The 22,936-nt window shown below is 47.3% G+C and overlaps 2 protein-coding genes across 2 annotated transcripts in view; one reads left to right on the top strand and one right to left on the bottom strand.

Annotated features, from left to right (window-relative positions):
* Positions 1-1,388: 1,388 nt before the first annotated feature.
* On the bottom strand, positions 1,389-9,997 carry SOWAHA (sosondowah ankyrin repeat domain family member A). The gene has a single exon (XM_058849140.1). It carries the CDS (start codon positions 9,995-9,997, stop codon positions 8,270-8,272), a length of 1,728 nt encoding a protein of 575 aa, XP_058705123.1. The 3' UTR covers positions 1,389-8,269.
* A 9,751-nt stretch (positions 9,998-19,748) lies between these two features.
* The window catches only part of SEPTIN8 (septin 8), a 36,255-nt gene continuing 33,067 nt past the window's right edge, over positions 19,749-22,936 (top strand). Inside the window, exon 1 of the mRNA XM_058848776.1 lies at positions 19,749-19,947. Within this exon, the coding sequence (XP_058704759.1) occupies positions 19,918-19,947 (30 nt within the window). The 5' untranslated portion in view covers positions 19,749-19,917. The remainder of the gene's footprint in view (positions 19,948-22,936) is intronic.

The raw sequence follows: 22,936 nt of genomic DNA, 5'->3' as shown, positions 1-22,936 counted from the left end.
AGAGGTAATCAGTGATGTAGCCAGTTTAAATGAAGAGTTTTGGGAGCTTATTCCTGAGCTTACTCCTGCACAGTCATTTGCAAAGTCCTTGCTGTGTTTTGAAGAATTTATTTTTCATGCAGCACCTTCAGGGGTTTGTTTTTAGGTAGTTTTCAATTGTCAGCATGCACAAAACGCCTGAACATGGTGAGAAAAGCTCTGCTGCAGACTGGGCCAGGAGGAACCACTAGAAGAGATTATTCCATTTCAATGAGACTTTATATAAATCCCTTGGCAAAAATCTTTTGAGCCAGTGTTTGCATTGAGTCAAACCAGTGATGTTGCTGTATTTAAAATCAGTGTGTTTTGTTTGCAAGAATTCAGTGAGAACAATATGCAGCCTAAACTACACACCTAGACCATGAATAAGGCAGCCACTAATTAAACTCAGGTTTCTTCCACAACCAAAATAGATGTTCATTGTGCCATGATGCTGGGCTTTACTAAGAAAGGTTTCACTAGTGGTGTGTGTTCGGAGAGAAGCTGTCCTGTTCCTGAGGAATCCTCTTTGGAATTGCAGGTCACTGGACACAAGAACTCTGGGAGCACAGTGACTGAGCTGCCGAGTGTACTGTGGTTGTCTTAACACCTGAAAGAAAAGGGCCAGACACTGTAGATCCTGCGAGTAATCTGCACAGGGGTTCTCAGAAGGCCATAAATACAGGCTTTTAATACATAAATCTGAAAGCTCTCTTTTGAAAATTGTCTTTAAAATAACAGAAGCAATGTTGATGGAGTCAGTGGAGAATTTATAAAATACAAGCAATATTAAATGAGCTGTTTAAATGACTTGAGAAGCCTGCCTTGAAGCTGCACTTTATTCTTATTATTCCTGGTTGAGGGAAAAAACACCTGATTGGAAATAGGTGTTTTATAATTGAAGCTAATTCTTGCTTTTAAGGGGAAAAATGGTCTGCCCTGCTTAGCTTATCTTTTTTCGAGCGTTATGCCATGGGGAGGGCAATTGCTACCTCTTCCACAACCGGCACTCACACATACGCTTCAAAGAGCAATACTTACAAATAACTTTTACTCTATTAAAAAAAAAAAAAAAAAAATAGGCTCCTTGGTACAGTGTTAGACTGTAAATTCCAGGCCAAGTGAAAAATGGACACAGTGATGGCATCAGAACGTTTCTGCAGGCAAGCAGAGACCCCCTTTCAAAGCACCAGCAGATCTGGATTGTCAGGTGGGTCTTGGTTTTGATACTGATCATTTGTTAAAAATTTATTAGAAGGGTAATGGTGAAAGTTCATGCTGGACCAAAGCCATGTGCAGCATTCCAGGCACACCAACATAGTGTGGCATGCTGTGTCCCTTTGTGCTCCAGTCAGCTGTGGCCTCTGAAAGTACAGACTGAAGCCAAGAAGTAGTTTAAGCACATGCTTTTGAATCCTATTGCCTTTTGCTGAAAGTTTGGTATTTAGAGCACTACTTACATCCCCATACCAACACATAGCAGCTTTTTCCCCAACTTCAGCTCATGCAGCGTAGAAGGCAAGATGGCCAGAAATGCAGAGCATCTTCATTTTACAGCACTGTGATCCCACACTGCTCCACACAATTTTTTTTGACCCTTTACCATCAGAAGACAAATTTAAGATTTGAACTCTCAGTAGCAGTAACTGGTGGTCTTCTTGGGGGAGCAGATCCACGGGGATTATGGAAACAAAATCCTGTGTAGTGCTTGTATATAATTACTGCTCATAATATAACTCACCAGCCTTCCATTTGTGACTTTGGCAGCAGTGGCACTGAGCTACCTCTGACCAGAGCCCTGGGAAAGTATCAGCTTCCAGAGACTTCTGCACCGTGGCAACGCCCCCATGCTGAACACTTCTTGTGTAAACGGAGTCAGGTTCTGTGAGATGGAAAAATGCAAGGAATGAAGAAAGTGCCTGGTACCTGACCCTCTGGGAGAGCAGGCAGGAAATCCCCCCTACCACCCAGCCTTGGGAGTCTCCTATTGCTGCCTTGCCAGTCTGATTCTTTCACAGGTAAAAACATAATGTGAGCCCAGCTCCATGGAGAATTGTAATCGGAGCCTTGTGGGGAGCTGTCTCTATGAATTAATGACAGCTGCATCCAGGACAGTGCAGAACAGCAGTGCTGAGAAGGAAGAGGTGAAAGAAGCAAAATGCAAGCGCCCAGATCTCCCTGCGGGTGCCGGAGGGGGGAAGCTGGTGGGATTCCAGGAACGATCTCTGCATCTCGCTTGGCCACCCACACACCAGTGGCGTGGGGAGAGACTCTGCAATAGCTTCTGTTGTGTTAGGCAGAAGCAGGGGCGCCTGATTTTTGGATAAAAAGATGGCTTGTATTGCCGGAGGCAGAGCATGAGCCTGTGGTGCAGGTGCAGGAGCAGTCAGCAGCGCATCCTGCCCGTCTGACAGCGGTGTCCTGGCAGCAACTGAGAGATTTTTGACACAGTAGCTCCTTTAGAACTTCATTTAACATCCACTGAAACGTGTGGGAGTCACTGCTGGACCAGGAGCTGCTGTTTCAGCCTTTTAGGGACTAAATTGAAGGATTTAAGTTATTTTGTTTTAAACACCAGCCTCATTTTCTTCACTGGGGTGTTACGCCATGTGGAACTAATTAAGGAACGGAGCCGCAGTTAATGCAAATGTACTCTGAAAAAAGATATTATTTGGTGCTTGTGAGAACTGCATTTAATATATAGGATTTTCTCTCTGCTTTGAGAATTCATGGCAACTATCTGAATTTTTTTTTTTTTAAATAAACTCAGAGCAGCATTGCAAAACTAATCTTCTGTGCCTGGAGGGAGCCCCCATAGACATTAAAGAATAATCAGCCTGTAGGAATCATGCAACCTCTGGGGTTCACAAAAGACTCTCAAGAAGCAGCATTTGAATTTCACTGCTAAATGAAGGGAGGCATTAAAGGTTATCAGAAACTCTAAAATACCACATAAGCCTTGAAGCTGAGTCATCTCATAGATAAATCCACAGAGAGAGAATATGGGCAGCACTGATAGTCTTGATTTAGAGAATAAGAGACATTTCTAAAAATATGAATAAAGACACAGAAGTCTTTCTAATGGGCTCAGCCCATGGTGGAAAAGCAAGAACATCCCAAACTACCTCAAAAGGGAACCACTTGTGAAACAATGTCTCCAGAGAGCCCTGCTCTGTGCCAGCTCCTGATAGAATGGCTGGTGCCTCCAAGACCCCTTTCTGGGTTTCAGCTGTTCTCTGCTCAGCGTAGGGTCAATGTCACCTGATGTCACAGTGGCTGCTTGGAGAGGTCTGGTCCAGAGCTGATCCCAGCCTAGAGCGAAGCTGTAGTTCCTGGTTGCAAAGGGGAAAACTACTAAGGGAGAGTGGTGGAAGAAAATACAGCACAAAAGTCATGGTAAGAAAGTCTGTCTGTACCACTGCAGTTTGTTATTGTGACCATACTGGTGAATCTTATCGGTATGACCATCTGCCTCATGCAGGAGCCTGTGGGTGAGGACACCAGAGAAGACCTGACCCCTCAATACCATGACCTCACATCAAGGGCTTATGCATTTGGGTTATCGGGTTCTATTCAGTGGAAATGAACATTATTTGGTTTGTGTCAGGTGTGACTGGTGCTTGCTGTGCTTCTCAGCTGGTGTCTCTAAGCTTGTCTGGAGGGTCTCAAGGTGATGGGGATGATTTTCCTCTTGGGAAATGGTTTGGGTTTGGCTAAGAACTCATGCTTTCAGGTGAAGGAAAGGAGTAATGCTCTACCTGGGACAAACACAGAGCAGAAGTTCTACTGAAAAAAGGAAAGCTGAACACTGCCAGCATAATTTTTATTGTGCACATCTCTTTTTTCTTCACAGAAAGGGAAGATGTACTAAAGCTGTGCTAATATTAACAGTATAGATCTATTTTGCTTGCTTCTGGGTTACACAGTATAATGGCTCAATGTGCTTAATGACTTATAAATTACTGAAATAAACCTTGAAACTGGAATAGAAATATTCTTCATTAGGATGCAGAGATCTGTGTTGTCCTGCTCTGACCCTGCTCTTCCCCTGCAGCAAACAAACACCACGCTGTGTGCCCATGCTACGTCCTGGCCAAGTCCCTGTTAACAGCCTCTTAATTTGGGGAGTCCCACAACAGTACAAACAAGTAGAAAAGGCAAAAACTGCCATGTTGCCATTTCATTCAGATTAATATGCAAATCAGGAGGCAAATACATCCAAGGAATGTAGGTCATGGTGGAAACATGAAGAGAGGGAGCAATGGGGAATTAGAGGACTGTCTAGAAACGCTTCCTCTACCTCCAGCTGGTGGCTGCAGCTCCCACTGGTCTTTTGGAGTTACTTTGACTCTTCCAGTGGACTGTGGGTTTGTGATGAAGCTGAAATCTCATTAAGACTCTTCTGCAGTGCAGGAACGGCATTTCCTGGGTTTTCATAGTGCATGTTCCTGTGCAGCACTCACAAAGGAATGGACAGCCAAATATCTCTGTGAGCCTGACCACAACCATGCTGCCTCACACTGCTCAAACAGCCACATCCGGGAGGACAAAGTCTATCCCTCTGTGCAGAATCGCAGTTTAGAGTTTGTTTGCAGAGCTCTTCAAAGCAGATTTTATAGCTGATACTCCTCAGAACAAAATGTGCCAAGGAACAGACAAACTAAGTTATCCTTAGCAGGCAGACTTAGCCAGGGTCAGGCAAACAGTAGCTTTCCTGATCCCGAGTGCTGCTGAACTAAAATCTGAGCTAGTTTTATTTATGTAGGTGCTCCACTGAATGCACATTCACAGAGAGGGGGAATGACACTGCTCATGCTGCCTACGGGCCTGAAAACATTATCTTGATTTCAATTTGCATATCAGTACTGACTGTGTGCTTTAAAGAAGTGACCAAGGTGATTATCTACATTTTATAGCAGGAAAACTGAGACATGCTGAGAGGGCAGGCTAGTAACCAAGGCAAAATACCACCAAGCTGCTGAGTCCTGCTCCTGTGCCTGATCTGTGCCTTCCATCTCCTTCCCCACCACCAAGCCCTCTCCAGGGGACAGGAGCAGAGCCGGGGAGGGGGGGGGCGGGGAGGGGTTTTGTTTGTTTGTTTGTTGGGAATTTTTGTTTGTTTGTTTTTTACCTTTCCTGCTATTATCTTTGATGGTGCCTTGGGCAACTCCCAGCTCTGGGCTGGGCCAAGGATTCAAATGTTGCATGGCCAGCCCATGGCACAGCCCCTGCTCCAGACCAGTGTGCTGAGGTAACCCAGTCCTCCTCTCAGCTGTTCCTGTGAAAACATCCTGGCTAAACTTCACATTTGTCATTTGTTCAGGTAAAAATCCTACTGCATTCAGCCAGATTTGGACTTGAAAATGAGAATTAGGGAGAACCAGTCAAGCCAAGGGGCTCATAAAACAGTCCTGCTTCAGCCTTTTGCAGGAAAACACTCTCATGATCACCCCACAATGTCACTTCTTACAGTTTAAAGGGTTACACTGGAATCCAAAACCCAGCCAGGCTGATGGACTGGTTTTACTTCAAACTAAAGGCACTACATATACCTGTATGATTAGAGCAGTGCGTTCTCAGTACCTCTCACTATTGGTCTGCACCTGAAGTTGTACCACACTCCGTGTACTCATTCCAGCCTGCCAAAATACTATCTTTTCCTTCGGTGGCTCAGCAAGGAGGAATGAGCTGAGTCACTGCACAAACTCGTTGGCAGAGCCTGGCCCGGCCTACCCCACCCACACCCAGCTTTGCGAGCTCCCCACCTTTGTGACACCACCCTCCTGCCCAGCCTCCAGCACTCCCTGAGGAATGCTAGAAGAGGGCTCTTGCTGCTGGGCATTTTTCTATCACACCAGCTAATCACTTCAATGCCTTTGAGGAAGGAGTAGTGCACAATTTTCTTGATGATACATGTTGCAATCAAGTCTTATCTCAGCTGTGACTTCTTTGACAGAATAATAGAGAGGCAATGAAACCTTCTCCCTACTTTCTGAGGGGTGAAATCACAACCATGCTCTCCAGATTAGTCAGGTGGGGTTTTTAAACACAAAACACTCCATCCTTGAACCCTGCCTCTGGCTCATGTAGGCTTGACTCTGAATGAGCACTTAAGTTCAGCAATGTTGTTTGAACAAATATCAAGCCTATACCCATAATCATTGAACAAACTTCTCAATAAGGCCAAGCAGTTTGCGGGAGTGTTTGCAATGCCCACAGAAAGAGAACACTTTCACCAGGCAGTGTTAGTGCCTCAGAGGTAACATGAATGCACACACATACTTCTGTTGTTTCAGTGAAAAAAAAAAAATTAAAAATAAATAATTTTAAAAAATTCTATGTCTGCACACTTGGAAAGACACTTTAATACAGAGCTCTGTTTTTCCCAGAACTCTGCAAGCTGACAGAGTGCAGCACAAATCAAGGTTTCAAAGGACCACGCTGGTCAATGGTCACACCAACAGCTAGAGAGCAAATTGGATTTTATTTTTTTTTAAACACTACTCCAGATATAGAAGTCATGAGATGCTTGATCATTAACCTGTGCTTAACAACTTAATTAGTTCAATTCAGAAGTAGACCGGTGCAGAATAATCCAGTCTCTACTTAGAACAGGTGCATCAGACCTAGCTTCAACCTCTAATCACATTCCCAACAAATGTCACCAACGCCAGGAACTTCAGGGAATGTGTTTTGTAGTAAAGAGGGCAGTGCGTCCATCTTCAGCCCTACAGCATTCCTTGTGAGTGTTTGGGACAAGCCAATTAGAACCAATTACAAGTCCTAGGTTTAATGCAAGGCAGAAAAAACCAAAACATTCCTGAAGTCACTGACTTGGAAGGAAAGGCAAAGCATGCAAACTAGTGTTTCAGTGCAGAAACCCAAACAGAGCCAGTGCAGCATTGTGCTCACCTTCAGCACCTCTCAATGACACAGGTTTCTAGTCACAGTTTTAAAGAAAACGTGCTGGTTTAGCAGACTTGCCCCCAAAGTTGGACAGTTTCTGTTCATAGCTCTGCTTCTTTGCATTAACTTTTAACCATGAAGTAATTAAAAAAATAATAATCTTACTGCAAACCTAACACACAGTTAGCATGCTTTCTGAGCTATGTGTACTATATATAAAACAATTTTGTTTATCATATAAAAGAAGAAGAGTTCATTTTAGGTCAATGATTCATGCTGCTGAGATAAACACTGCTTTAACAGGTCATGCAGAGGTTCTATCATGAAGCACCTAGCATTACATAGAGCCCAATGTTTATAAATATTTATTGTAAATAGGTCAAAATGGGCCAAGTTTTAAACAAAAAGAATCAGACATACAAGCCTAACTTTGTTTCTAGGTGGCTACTCAGAAACTCTGACAGATCCAATTCCCAGTTTTGCAGTTCAGTTTTTCACTATCAACAAGGTTTTTTGTTCAGATTAAGCTGATTGAACTACAGTCAAGTTTAAATGTTCACAGTATCATCAAGACATGTGGTAAGTACCACCTGGTTAAAAAGTCTTCCAGCAAGAGAGAAAAACACTAGCCAAGCTTTCAAACTGAGGTAGACAAGTCATAGTGACTTGAGTGCTGAAGGTCAGGGTCTGTCTTTTTAAGTAATTCATCTAATAAAATGCATCAGGCAACAATTGACATTGTTAAGTTAGTATTTCTGATGTGAAATACTGAGTGAAAAACTGTCTAAATGAGAAACTTTGTTTTGAAAAAGTATACTATTTTTATAAATAAAAATATCCTTCTTCTGCTACCAAAATAATCAGAAACATCATAGAAAATTATGTATCTTTCCTCTGACAATTTAATCCTGTTAGATAACAAGCCTTGTTAAAGTAGCCAGCTACCACCTTGCTGTTCACAGTGTAAAATATGCAATCCTTCACCTTGCTTCTGCTCTCCAGCTGAAGGACACAGATCAAGAAGACTGTACCTCAGGCATTTTGACCTGTCCACACACACATAAACTGTTTCAGTTTTTCACCCATTAAGTATAAAGTTTGTGATCTTCAACAATCATCAGCACAATGGTACATACAGCATGGATAGCATTCCCTGGCAGCTCCCTTTCCATAGGCACCTGGGGCTGGGTTTCATGCTGTGGACTTTGGATGTAGACCCTATCACTGATTCAGTTAAACATCCAAAAAGACAGACACAGAGCGAAAAAATCCAAATTGCTTCTGCAAGAGAAAGCTGAGACACCAGCCATGCTATTAAACCACTTTGATCACAGTAAGGCAGAGGCTAGTGGCCAAAGAACAGCTCAGAAACAGGTCTGCGTTTCACGATAACCTCTTCCTCCTCCTCCACTGCTTCAGTGAGTGAGGAATATGAAGGGAAGCCACCTCTGGTCTTTGGCTTCCTCCTCGGGCCCGTAGTGGCAGTCAGAAGCTTGTTTAAGGTTGAGGGCTTCCTTAAACCTTTAGTGAGATCGTAGAAAGCCATGTCATCGGATATGACTCCCAGGAAAGTGCTAGTGGAGCTCAAGATTGAAGCCGCAAGCTTTGTGGACTTCTTGATGGGCATGGAGTGCTCTGTGTTTTGGGAAAGGCTGGGGTCCCCCAGCAAGCGCCTGATTGTAAGGGACGTCCCTTCCTTCAAGTACTGGTGCGGCTTCTTCCCACTGTAGTCCCTCAGGTCAATCTTGGCATGGTAGCTATAGACGAGCATAGTGATTATCTTCTCCTGGCCGTGTATAGCAGCCAGGTGCAGCGCCGTGTAGCCTCCATGCGACCTGGCATCCACATCGACACGGGACCCGCCCTTCTCGGCCGCTCGGATGATGTTGGTCACCATGTCGCAGTTGCCGCTCTTGGCGGCCCAGTGCAGGGCGGTGAAGCCGGAGATGAAGTCCCTGCGAGCCGCCAGGCTGGAGTCGCCCAGGAGGAGCCCGTGGAGCTGCTGTGTCCACTGCCCGTCGGCCGCCAGCATCAGCCACTGGTGCTCCGCCTGCTCCAGGGGCACCACCGTCTCCTCGCTGGCCCGGTGGTTCTTGGCCCCCCTCCGCACGCCAGGCGAATGGGACCCGGCCTCTTCGTCCAGCGGCGGTGGGGACAGCGGGCTGGGCGCCTCCTCGGGCGGTCCCGGGGCGGCGCGGGGCAGCACGTAGCGCAAGGGCAGCATGCAGGGCTTGGACGGCGGCTCCCGCCGGGCCCCCCCCGCGCCGCCGGGCAGGGGCACCCCCCCGCAGCCGCCCTGGAACAGGCCCCGCAGCTCGGCCACCGCCCGCGGCCCCGGCAGCTCCTCGGGGGGCGTCCCGGCGGGGTCCCGGCCGGGGACGGGAACCGGGTCGGGGACGGGAACCGGGTCGGGGACGGGAACCGGGACAGGGGCGCCGGCATCGCCTCCCGCCGACGGGGCAGCGCGCCGCTGATGCTTCAGCACCACGAACTTGACGCCGTCGATCTCCTTCACCGTGGCCACGGCGTTCACCGCCGCCTTGAACCGCTCTCGCCGCGCCGCCCGCCCCTCCGCCTCCCCGGCACCGGCATCGGCACCGGCCCCGCCGGCCTCCAGCAGCGGCCTGAAGGCGCTCACCAGCTCGGTGTTGCGCACCCGCCCGCCGCGCTCCCTCAGGAAGCCCATCACTGCCTCCGCGCTGATGTCGAGCTCCGCCATCCCGCCGCCACAGGTGGTGGTGGTGGAGCAGCCGCCGCAGCCGCCGCTTCCGCGCGGCGTAGGCTGTCGGGAGCCCGCGGGGGTGGCGAGGGCTCGGGGGCGGGAGCACCTGCTGCGGTCAGCCCGGCCCCCGCGGCCGCTCCCACGGAGGTGCTCGAGCCGCCCCGCCCCGCCCAGGGGAGCGCAGCGGCCCCGCCGCCCGTCCCGCCCCGCCCGCGGGGCGGCGCTGCCGGGAGCGCCCGGCACGGGCGGCGGGAGCGGGGGGCGGCGGATCACACCGAGCCGGCCCCGACACAAGAGTCCGTGAGAGCACGACGGTATCGGACACTCCTCGGGCACGACCGAACGCTTCATCCATCTATTTACTCGTCTTCCAGCTTCCTAAAACGATTTATTTATTTGTTTGTTTGTTTTGGGGGGAGCGGGTGAGGTTTGGTTGGTTGGTTTGGTTTTTGTTTTATTTGGTTAGCAAATAAGTGGAACAGCACTGGGTAGAAATCACTCTGCAGAGTTTGGTCTCCATTCCTGGAAAAGCCTCAGGTGTTCTGTGGGACCTGTGATCCTGCTGATGCCTCAAAATTAGTCAGAAGATTGGTGGATTGGTCAGTCTTTTGAAATATACTCACCTCTGTGTGATACTATATATTATCATATGTATAATCATATAGTATTATCTGTGTCTTCTACCTATATTGCATCTACAATGTGGATGTATGGGTCTATTTAAACAATTAAATATTTGCAGTATGGCTGCATCTGTTCTTGTCCACCAGGAGAAGAGAGAGCTTCTCTTTTTATACAGAAGCTCTCTCTGCTGTCTTATCAATTGCTTGTGCTTAAGCATTTAACATTTCTGTTCTCTGCTCTACAGGAGAAAATAAATCCCAGAAAAATGCTTTTCCCTAGGCAAAGTATGAGGACTGAGGACCTCTCGGAGGGATGTTCAGCCTGCGAACTTGTTTTCTCCTCCTCTGAATGTTGCAGTTAAGATCACTAAATTGATACCTGAACAATTTGTCTAGGAGAAGAGCAAGAGAACAGAATGAACAGTCAGTGTGGTATGAAGCCAGATAAAAGTAACTGTATGAGGATGAAAAAAGCAAATAGATTTGGTGTTGTTTTCAATCTGAGAACTTAATAAAATGGAATATCCTTTTATGACCAAGTGACCTGTCAAGTAGGGAAGTCTGTGGATGTAGTCTACCTAGACTTCAGCAAAGCCTTCAATACTATCTCCCACAGCATTCTCCTGGAGAGGCTGGCAGCCCATGGCTTGGAGCTCACTCTTCTCTAAAGGGTCAAAAACTGCCTGGATGGCTGAGCCTGGAGAGTGGTGGTGAATGATGCCACATTCAGTTGGTGACTGGTCACTAGTGGGGTTCCCCAGGGCTCAGTATTGAGCCCAGTCCTGTTTAATCCCTTTATTAATCATCTGGATGAGGGGCTGGAGAGCACCCTTAGTAAGTCCGCAGATGACACAAGTTGGGTGGGAGTGTTGATCTGCTAGAGAGTAAGAAGGCTCTGCAGAGGGATCTGGACAGGCTAGATCAATGGGTTGAGGCAAACAGTGTGAGGATCAACAAAGTGAAATTATAGATCCTATACTTCAGACACAGCAACCCTCTGTAGAGCTACAGGCTAGGGGAAGAAAAGTATCCCAGTGGAAAGGAACCTGGAGGTTAACAGTGGCTGAGCATGAGCCCAGGTGGGTGAGAAGGCCAATGGTAGCCTGGTCTGTATCAGCAATACTGTGGCCAGCAGGACCAGGGCAGGTTTGGTACTTGGCACTAGTGAGGCCACACCTCGAGTGCTGTGTCCAGTTCAGGGGCCCTCAGTTCAGGAAGGACATTGAGGTGCTGGAGGTTTTCAGTCTGGGGAGACCTCATCACTCTACAAGTACCTGAAAGGAGGCTGTACAAAGGTGGGGTTTGGCCTTTTCTCCCAGGCAACCAGTGACAGGACAAGTGCAACTGAAGCTACACCAGGGGAGGTTCTGGTTGGGCATCAGAAGGAATTTCTTTAAAGATTTCAAACTCTGGAATGGTCTTCCCGGGGAGGTGATGGAGTCTCCATCCCCAAAGTGTTCAAGGAATGACTGGACATAGCACTTAGTGCTATGCTTTAGTAGACAAGGTGGTGTTTAGTCAAAGGCTGGACTTGATGATCTTGGAGGTCTTTTCCAACTTTAATGATTCTATGATCAGTCTGTGTCAAAGTCTCAATTTTTAAGGCAATGTGAGATGTGTCCTTGCTGATGCTAACTTTCCTTCTGCCTCTTACTTACCTTTACTGAGGGTAGAAGAGCCTTTTCATACAAATTGCGTTTGGCATTTTTTCCCTTCTCTCTCCATCTTTATGCAAATGTCTGTAAAACTATTTCATCTTTTGCTAATGAGCTGGCATTGAACCAGTTCCTCAAAATAATTTTGCTGCTCTAATGCTCTTTCACATAATAATAGTGTGTAATCTTGTATTAGTTCTGTGTTTCCATGTGAATAGCACACCTCCTATTACTGCCTTTTCACATGGCCTGAACAGCAATTTTGCCCTTGCTGAAGCAGCCACTTCAGCAGTGTTCTGCAATGCTCTATAGCTCATGGCATTGCCTGCCCTATGTAGAGAGCTAAAAATGACCCTGCATCCAAATACTAATTGCTGTGCCTTGCTTTCACTGTTCAGATCCTTACTAGAATCCCTTGCAGGTGTAAGAAAATCTCAGCAGTCTGTGATTTTTGCATTGCAAACTTTCAGCTATACCCTAGGATTATAGTTGATATCTGCAGATGAGAGCGAGGAGGAGGGAAATGATTCAGAAGAACAAGCTCTTATAAAAAGCATTTTCTTATGTTACAAATGCTAAGGGAGATGTTGCTCCAGTTGCTTGAATTGGTTCAAGCATGGGGCAGGGAGCAGGGGGCATCTCAAGATCATTGCACTCTGTCCCTGTCTCCACAGCATCACACTCCTGCAGCCCTGTATCCTTGGAGACCCACAAGGGTGCTGTCACATCCCACCTGTCTTATCCCCAGCTCAGCACCATTCCTGCAGAGGGATCTCCCTGCACCAGGCTCCCAGGACACCTCACTGCTCTGCATTCATACAGCCAAGCCTCTCTGAGCACTTGTATTGGGTCAAGGTCCAAAAAGAGGGGAGTTACTGAGACTGCTCCCCTCTGCAGATCCTGGCATTCCCCACTGCAGCAGAGCAGAAGGACACACTGACAGGAGGTCACAGAAGAGGAGACAGGATGTTTACATATGCATCTCATGCCATGCAAAGTCTGAACTTGTTGCTGTGGTTTAACTGCCGTGACACAATGACTTCTTTGCCCAGGTAATGCCTTCAGCCACCTGTCCCACACAGTCTCTTCATGGACAACCCATGCCATGTGGCTCATTTTCACAATCTTTCAGTGAGTGTCAATGATCTAACGCATTAACCTCCTATGCTAGGTATAATAAAGAAGAAAACAACACTTCTGGCTAATCTTCCATACCAGTTCCAGACCACACACACCCTGTTTGCCAACCTTTCCCTTTAGCTGTTGATGCCTTTTGGTTACCCACCATTTAGGATTAGTACCAAGTATCAGGGGACCAGCTCTCAATGAGCTCCTCTTAGTCTGCTGAGTGCTGGTCACACTGATCAGATTATGGAGCAGAAATTAAATGCTTTGAATGAATTTTATTAATATAAATAATAAAACCCTGGAACATTATGGGTGTTATATTCATCAGTAATCCAAAATTTCCAGCCTTAAAAAAGCATGAGAAGCGTCACCAAAAACCTACAAAGCAAGTATTTCTTGTTGGGCTATTTACAGAATACTGTGGGCTGCTTCGTAGGAGATCTTAAGATAACTGTCTTGATATTTTTCATTTACTGGCTGCAACAAAAACAACATACAGAAGCCCATGATTAGATTAATTTACTACTACTTTTTTAAACACAGATATTGCAGTTTGTTATTTCTGCATCATAGGCTGTAGAAAGCTGGCCTCTATTTATAACCATGTGACTGATGAGTGTTAGTTACCTTTCCTATGAAGAAGTTTCCTAAACTCAAATTATCATTATTACAGTGAAGTGAACTGCATAGTGAACCCATTTTCCCACCCCCTCAGAGGAGGGAGGTGAAGGTTATATGACTGTAATTATCCACAAAACCACATAAAACCAGGAAATAAAGTGGGAGATCAAGCACAATATCTAGTCAAAGCAAAGAAGTTTCTACCGCCCAAAAGTGAAGGAAATGCTACCCTAGGTCTTGCTCTTTCCTGCATGATATTCTCAGAGCCACAGGGAAAATGAGATTCCAGGCTGGAAGCAAAAGAGGGAGAAAAGGGAATGGTGAAGGATAGTCCCAGTCAGACAGGATGCTGCTGCTTTGCAGAAAGGCAAAGCTTAGCTGCTACTGACTACAGCTGGGACTTTTATCTCAAGGAAAACTTGTTTTCCTCCAAAATTAAATCAGGGTTCCCAGAATAAATAGGATGACAAAGCCCATGATTTCCCACTTTTCTTGTTGATATTTTCATGTTAAACAAAGACCACACATAGTGAGGGAAAATAGCTCTTTGTTCCATGGAGAAATGCAGTAAACTTCCATAGATAAACAATTGAGCAAAAGTCTGTGAAGGGGAGGCAAGGGGAAGGGGGAGGATGGGAAGGGGAGATTATTTTCAGATAAAGACATTTTCTCATAAATGAGAAGGATTCAGCTCTAACTCAAGGACCTCAGTAACCAGTTCAAAAGATGAAGTTTCTTAACAGCAGCCATTCAAACACAGTTTTCTGTGTATCTCAGAGTCTGTATTTATTAAATACTGCTTGCTCACACGGATGAAGCAAGGATTCATCCCAAGCATCCTCTGTTTTTCAGATGGTGCCTGTGAACTTGATGGGATTTTAGTAAGGTAATGCAAACCTGGTGTGAGGTTCAGTGTGGTAATAGAATCATCAACTCATAGAATGATTTGGGTTGGAAGTGACCTTAAAGCTCACAGCCTCCCTGCATAGGTAGGGACACCTTCCACTAGACCAGGTTGTTCCAAGCCCCATCCAGCCTGGCCCTGAGCACTTCCAGGGATGGGTCTTCTCTGGACAGCCTCTGCCAGGGCCTCATCACCCTCACAGGAAGGAGTTCTCTTCTAACAGCTTATCTAAATCTATCCTCTACTGCACTGTAGCATTAGGCAGCAGGGAAATTTGGGGTCTGTTTCTGTATGGAAATGGACCTGCAGCTCCTATTGACTTCCAGCTTAGAAAGACAACACTTCTGTAAAAATGCCTTATGACCTCCATATATTGTCAGTATAACCAATGAAAGTTTAGTAAAGTGCTTGGTGGTGTTGATGCTAAAAGAGTAGCTATAAACCATTTGATTTCTAGTAATCCCCAGGACACACAGTGAGAAATGTATAGTTATCCAAAAACTGCTTTCTCTGGCCTGTGTTGCAAACCCTGAAGGAGATCTGTTTATCTGCACCACCTGGATTTAAAAATCAAGGATTTTATTCAGCCCTGAAAGTAGGAGCCCTTCTCAAAAGGCCTTGGTCTTGCTTCTGTACTCATGTGGCAGGTGGAATGATCTCTTGCTTTCTGTGTCTGCCTACAAAGTAAAAGGGGCTGTGTGATAGCATTTCTTTCTCTCCACTTTAATTGCCTATACCTGTGCTCACAATAAGAAGAAGTAAAGCACCTCCTTCTGATCTCCCCAACCATCAGAACTGTGCTGCTGCAACTCCACCATTCATGCAGAAAGGGGCATTTCCTCTGCTCTCCCCAGGAAAAAGAAATTCCAGGGACGCATTTGTGCCTCTCCAGTCCTTTGTGCTCTCTGGCTGAGGTCTTCACCGTGAAAAACCCACAGCTCATCTTAAATTTACTGTGGTTTTTGCAGGTTCAAAAATTCCATTAAATTTAAAATCCTTGCAGGAGCATCCAGCACTATAATATAAATTTAATTACGGAGCTATTAGGAATAATTTGCATAACAATTAACAGTTAAGTCACCAAGTCACTTCTCTTGAAGCAGCTTTTCTTCAGTAGGGTTTCTCTTGATTTGGCATTAGAAATAGTGTGCTTTTTGAAATAACAAGGTAATTAAAAGTAAATGGGAGATTTTCTACAGTGCTCTGCTGCTACAGAGATCTGCCCCACACTGGTGGAAGCGCTGCTGGACAAAGGACTCCAGCTCCAGGAGGTCTGAGCAGCACAGCTCAGAGCCAGGAGGCAGCAGTGTTGGCTCTTGATATGTTGCAGTGTCTCATAATGTCTCTTCCTTTGTGCTGTGAATCTTTGCATCTGACCGGCAGCTCACAGAAAACAGCAACTGTTTGGGAATGAAATGAAGGAGAAGGAGGTGTCTTTACAAACAAATGGTGGGCCTGATGATAGATAAGGCCAGATACAGAGAGGTGAAAGAAGCAATGGGGGGAATCATAAGTTCCATAGGAATTACACTAACTGACAGACTGTTACTCAAAACTGTGCTACATCTCTGGATATAAAGAAAAAGAACAGAGACACAAGGAAAAATAAAAAACAGGGGGGTATACATTAGAAGGGGGTATTAGGTATTTCAGGAACTCTGTACCTCTCAAGTACCTCAGCCAATGGGAAAGAGAGAGGGGAATGTGGCTGGGAAATTCGGATAAAAAGGAGGTTGCATCCTCTAAAAATGTTGAGAGACCCTAGCGGAAATGCCCCATTGCCTCTCCCTTTGTTGGAATAGAGTTACAGGGCTCCTCTGTCTCCTTTTTGGACATAAACTTCTGGTATTTGTAGATTAGTTTTCGTGACAACCCTCCACTTTTGTGAGCCTTGTCTTGTTACATTGTGCACTTTATTGTAACAGAACAGGGCTCCTAATGAAACAAAGTCAATTTCTTCTCCAAAAGTACCTGTCAGTAAGGCATTTAGGCATGTGTTAAGAGTTTCATACTGTCTTAAAGAAGGACTCACAAAGCTGATAGAAAAGTAAAAAAAAAGAGGGAGAACCTTCAGGTCCTTTTATCTGTTCATTTTTGCTTCTTTGTGATATACGAAAGCAGCCTGGAAAGTTAACTATGCTTGTGTATTAACTGTTTGACTTGCATCTGTACACCAGAAACACCAGATTTGAGCTTCCACATTTTTGCTGAGGGAGCCAGAGAGAACTGGAGAACCTTTGGGAATCAGCCAAAGAAACAAGGTGATAAAATGAATGTCTGGTCTGCAGGAACACTTCACTAGCTGGGGGTAAATGAATAAAACGTTCAGCAAGTTTATAATATTGCTCAGGCTTGGGTCCAGGTGCCAGGGACCAGCAGGACAGCTTTGATGTCCCTGGCAGCATTAAGAGCTGTGGCTGTGACAGCAAAAAGCTTGGGGGTGGTTTTGGTAATTTTTGGTGAAAATAAATTAACAGATGGTGTTCAGCAATGACCTTTTTAGAGAAGTACATTTTCAAAAACCTGTCTTTATCCACAACTAATACATGGATTATCAGAATTAATTCGGTTGTAGGCAGTTTGCTTAGGAAAAACAGATAGATCTGCACTAGATCTATCATATTTCAAAAAGCAAATAATTTGGATTACACCATCTCAGAAAATGTCTTGAAATTGCTTAAAGGGAGAACACAACCTTCCTCCTAATCTCTGATCCTTCTAACCTTTGCCCTCCCCCTTCAGTTACCTACATCTAAATTTATATCCTTCTTTATATCCTGTATGACTTCTCTTGTGCATAAGCACAGTGCCCTTCCAGCATGAACAGTGTTTCCCAGAGCTCCTGCAGCACTGTGCAGGTGGAACACAAGGAGGCTTGGGAAGAATCAAAGATGTGGAGATGTAAAATACGGACACCTGCTGTAACCCAACGATTCAGTGACTGCCCTATGGCTGGTGTGTGCACTGAGAGAGAAGCAGGTGTAAGGATGGGCTTTGAGCAGCTCAGCTGAGCAGATGCTGCCTGAGAGAAAAGGAGAGAGGGCTCTGTGAGTGCCCAAAGCTGCTGGGGGATTTCTACTGGGCCCTCAAAACTTGCATGGTAACTGCCCCATTTTTGTGCACACAATGCTTTTCCTTGACTCCTGTATGTAATAGTGAGAGGGACCAAGATGATTTTTATTTGTGCCTCAATATGTTACATTTTATAGGGGCCGTACCTATGCTGGCAGCCGTGGCCCAGGTGAGATATCTAGCAGCCAGTCAGGCCAGCAGAAAGCCTCCAGGACTGGACTGTGAGTGATCCCCCTCACTTGCCGGTGGGGAAAATAAAATGCCTGGATGCCCCTGAAGAATGCACGAGAAATTAAGCTGTTGGAGGAACCTTAGCACATAAAAGCAGCTCACTGTGACACATCAGGAGCCATTTTTGCTTTGGGTTCCTTGGAGGGATCATGGGCCCACTTGGAGGGTCCTGGCCCTGCTCTCTCCCTCCTCCTGCCCTCCTCCACTCCCCCGCCTTTTCTTCCCTGTGCTCCTGCTTTCCCTGCCCGGACCTGCTTCGCCCTGCTTCACCGTCTCCACGAACCATCTCACCACCGGGATGACCTCGTGCTCCGCCGCCTGCCCAATGAAGCTGGAATTCTGGAACTTCACTGCAGCCAGACGCTCCCGCCCGTGCTTCCCGGGCACAGCCGCCTCAGCCGCGGGCCTGCCCCCAGCCGAGCCCGCAGGCCGCAGCGTGAGGCCGCTCCAGCTGCCCCCGACCGCCGCCACCGCTGCTTCCTGCGCTGCCCGCCCCAGCCTGCCGGACACACGGGCTTGTAGCGACCAGCCTGCCGCCGCTGCCTGCGCTCAGCCGCGGTGCCCCGGCCCCGGGAGCCTGCAGCCGCCCCAGGACAGCCGACGGAAGGAACACGCAGCCTGCTCCTGTTTGAAAATCGCGCACAGGCCATCACGGCAGCTGCGGACACAGATCCCGGCTTGCGAGCACGCACGTTCCACCTGCTGAGTTGATGCTGACAGTCGACCGAGGATCTTGTGGTCACGCTGTCCGTGTCTTCTGTTTCCTTCTTCTTTTTCCCTCTCTACTCCTTTTCCTATCCCCCTTTAGTAAAAACACTTGCTCTTGTTTATCAATAAACGGTTCTCAGATAAAATACTGCTGCGTTCACGCTTTATTTTCGTCCGAGAAAGCTATCAAAAGAATCCTCCCCGAGTCCCCCTTTTATAGTGGAACGGGACAAGTGGTAGGAGGAATTATTTTCTTGGGGCGGGGTTCAAAATTATTCTCATGATTCCTTTCGTAGCAAAGAGCATCCTAGACAGAAGTATTTGGTCTCTTTGACCGAGCTCAGCTCTCCAATTGTGGAGTGGATTACTCCAAGAGAGAGGGTGAAGAGGAAAGTTAAGGACATAGTAGGGACAGAGGGGAAAGCCTGAGACAAAACCAGGGCAATGGAGAGATTAGCGGTGTAGGTCTGTTCTAGTGATGCAGCGGCACGATGGAGAGCACACATGGCTCTGGTGCGCTGCTCCCGGGGAGCTGCACTGCAGCAGAGGGCACCAGAAAGCAACAGAAGCCGCTCTATGCTAACAGCTCGTGAAATACCAATGTCTGCGTTACAGAGACACGCTGGCCTTGGGTCTGTGCCTTAGGTGGGAAGGAACGATGAAGAAAGACCTCACAGCACTTCTGTTGCATACCTGAAATTAGCATAAACACGGGCAGCGTTAATGGCCGTGAGCTCTCGTGTCCCGGCTCAAACCCACGCTGTGGCTGCCACTTTGGTGTGGATCCCGCGTGTTATAGAGGCACCTCGGTGCAGAGGCACCGCTGCCCTGTGATGTCCTTGCCAGCACGCTGAACCATGGAGACCTTGCCGAGATGCCGAGATAGGTCTGTGTCACCCCCTGCAGAGGCTCCCGGCGCTCCCGCAGCCACACTGTCCCGTTCTGAGGGTGCTCACAGCCCCCTTCTCCCGCCAGGGCCACCCGTGCCATGTGCTCGCCCGCAGACGGGCGCCTGACCGCCGGCAGGGTTCGTGAGGGCCCGCCAGGGCAGTCCGACAGCTGTCCCCTGCTCCCACTCCCCTCCACGGCCGGGACTCCCACCCCGAGGGCGGAGAGACCTCCCCGCCGGCCGAGGGAAGCTTGACCCCGGGCCTGCCCCTCCCCGGCGGTGCCCGTCCCCTCGGCTCGGCGGGTCCGGCGGCGGGCGGCGCCTGCGGCGGGCGGAGGGAGTTTCCAGGAAGTGGCCATATTGGATCCATTCAGCCGCAGCCACTCGCGGTGGGCAGCGACAGCAGCGCTCCTGCTGCCGGAGCCGCCTCAGCCCCGGCCATGGCCGCCACCGATCTGGAGCGCTTCTCGGTGAGCACCGCCCCGCTCTCGTACGCGCCTCTCCTCGACCGCACAACTCGGGTTCTCTTTGTCGCTCGGATGCGGGGGACTAACCCGGCGGGCGGTGGGTCCGGGACAGCGCGGGGGATGCAGCCGCGGCGGCACGGCGGGGGCAGCTGGGGAGGGAGCGGGGCGATGCCGGTGCCCGCGGCGGCTCCGGGAAAGTCCTTGCGGGAAGGTCCTTCGTCCGCGCCGTGGGCGGAGAGAACCGCGTCTGAAGGGTTCAGAGGCCTCGCAGCCTCCTCTGCTGCTGGAACCGGCACCGCCACGTTCGGGGACTCCTGCCGGGGTGTCCAGGATGCTTATAAAGGGTATCCGGGATCCGTGAGTCTTCAGGCATACATCACCCCGCAAAGACGGGCGGCAAGAAACGGGGTCAGAGCTTCCTAAACCCCGATTGTGTACATACCACCGGTATCCAAACACTCCTCAGTAGTAACTTAGAGGTGTGTATATAATACAGCGAGAGACACGCTGATTCAAACACGGCTAAAGCAAACCCTTGAGGCTGGCTGCTGTCTGAGCCCATGTATGAGGAATGCTGTACAGCAAATATGGAGCGTGACCTGTGCACTGCTGCCTCTCTGCAGTTCACATGTTGTATAACTGCTATCGGAAGTCAATCTGCCTAAAATCTGTCGGCCCAAAACTACTCTTTGTCTACAGCTTGAATTTTTTGTTGTTGTTGGAAGGCTGTTCTCGGTAAATAGCTTAGTGTTGTGTCTTGTACGCTCTCAGAGCTAAAAACATTTTTACCGCATTAAATAGCATAGCTCTACAAAGTCAAAATAGTCTGGTGTGATATTACTAAATAAATGAGAGCAGCAGTGGTGGCTGTCTGAATTATAGGCATGTGGTTTGAGCATAAACAAGTCCCTGCTACTGTTTTCTCTGTAAGCTACTTTTTGCCAAGGATCTCAAGCCCTGCTTCATTTCTTTGAATCCTGGCCCAAAACTTTCCAGCTCAGGAATGACTTTTCAAGACTAACTTAAAACTTGCATAAAGGAAAATTGAATTGTGGCTCTTATTTAAGAAAGCTAATGTTTCTAGGCTCTGGGAGTAGTAGATTAAGGTAAAGACAGTGGCAGAGAATGAAAACACCAAGACTCTCTTGCAGCAATTCTTTCTGCATTTGAATCATATAAAAATACTTCTGATGTTACTTTGGTGTGCCTGCTGTTGCCTGTGCAGGTTTTCATAGGTGTTACAGGAACCTAAAATAATGCCTAGTTCTGGAGAAAATTTAATTAATTAGCTTTTTTTGGTGCGGGTACTTGAATGCTTGGCATACTTACATCAATACTCTGTCACTTTGATTTTAAAAAAAGAAAGGGGGGGGGGGGGGGGGGGGGGAACCTCCTGAAGGTGTTTGGCTCTCATTTGGGCACCAAAGGGAAATGGCTGGGCTCCAGCATGGCTTGAGTGCCCAACTCCATTAGGAAGAAATCTGCTTGCTCTGTGTAGGGAGCAGGGATGGGTTTATAGGGATCTGCAGGCACAGTAGGTCTAGTGATCTAATGATCTCAGTTTACCTTTTGCCTGGAACCATGGATCAGGCAGAGGTGGGTGGGAGAGCAACGTCTTGTTTCCATTTGATGTGGGGCGGATGTCTGTTCCAGCTGCTGTTTCCTTTACCCCAGCTTGCATCTCAGCTGTTGTTCCTCCAGCAGTATCATGGAAACCTCATGATTCAGGTGTTCTGAGTTGTTCTTTCTGCAAGGCTTACAGGTTTCTTGTTGCCATTTTATATCACCATACCTCAGCTTCCAGAGCATGAAGTCCGCATGGGAGTAGCTTGTCACTGCCAAGCTACCAGCTGTTTCTATTTGCAGTAGGAAGTAATGCTGTAAAGGCCTCTGAAGTAGGGTTTTGATACACAATAGGTCATGATTGGTGAAGCTATTTATGTGTCCAGCTGACACTGATATCCTGGAATGTAATGACCCTTAGGTTTGGATAATGTGTTTTGAAAAGTCCCCAGATGCACGCTTCCCCTGTGCAGTCCTCCAGAGTGCCTCTGTCTCTAGCACAATAAAGTTCTCTTCAAGTGCTGCTGTTAGAAATGATCAGCAAAAACAAATGAAAGGAAGCTTGCCCATGGAAAGCTGTCTCTGAGGCAGCAGGATCACACCAGTGGTGCTCAACACCACCTTTGTTTTTGTGGCTGTAGTGTTGTGAGAGGGATTTGCTTTAACCCCTAGAGACTGAAGTTTTCTGCTCATCTGCTCTGGTAACCACAGCTATGTTCAGGGCTTGGGCTGCAGGCGTCACTTCTGGAGATCCAGAGCTGCTCACCACCAGGGTGGAAGGAAAGCTGATAAAGTTTGGTTCATTTATGAAATACTTTTATTTTTAAATTTTAATTAATTTAACTTTTAATAATTAATTTGAATTTAATGTAAATTGTAATTAATTTTATTTTAAAATTGTAATTACAATTTAAAATTGTAATAAAATATCATTGAAGCTCGGAGCTTCTCCATTGCCTGGGCCGGCCAGTGCTGAGTTAGCACATGTGGTGACTGAGCTGGAGCAGACACTAGCAATATTAGTAAGGATGTTGGGATGTTGAGTGGGAAATCACCACGTGCAAGTGAAAGCCAGAAGGTGCTAGAAATGCAACAGGGAAATGCAGAAACTCTGAAGGAGCTTGGAAAAGCTGGAAGGAGAAAAAGTGATAGAAAAGCAACTGGAGATACATAGGAAAATAAATGGGATGAGAAGTGAGACTGAGATTGTAAGACTTCTGCTTTCCCAAATATGCTGCTTTCTTCTCTCTTTTTAAAAACCTATTGGCATCACAAATTGCTGTTGCTTAACTATCTGCACTAACCCCCAGCCTGACATGGAGGTGCAAAGGCAGTGGGCTCCAAACTGAGCAGTTCTGTGAGATGCAGCAAGTGCTCTCAGTCTCAAGGTTGGGCTCAGATAAGAGTTTAACATGAAAAGCTAACTTTT

The sequence above is a fragment of the Poecile atricapillus genome, chromosome 13, assembly GCF_030490865.1.
Source record: "Poecile atricapillus isolate bPoeAtr1 chromosome 13, bPoeAtr1.hap1, whole genome shotgun sequence".
NCBI lineage: Eukaryota > Metazoa > Chordata > Aves > Passeriformes > Paridae > Poecile > Poecile atricapillus.
This window is presented reverse-complemented; position numbering and strand designations above follow the sequence as displayed.

Excerpts from the sequence above, each read along its gene's own strand:
- SOWAHA (XM_058849140.1), bottom strand. The coding sequence starts at position 9,997 with ATGAAGCGTTCGGTCGTGCCCGAGGAGTGTCCGATACCGTCGTGCTCT.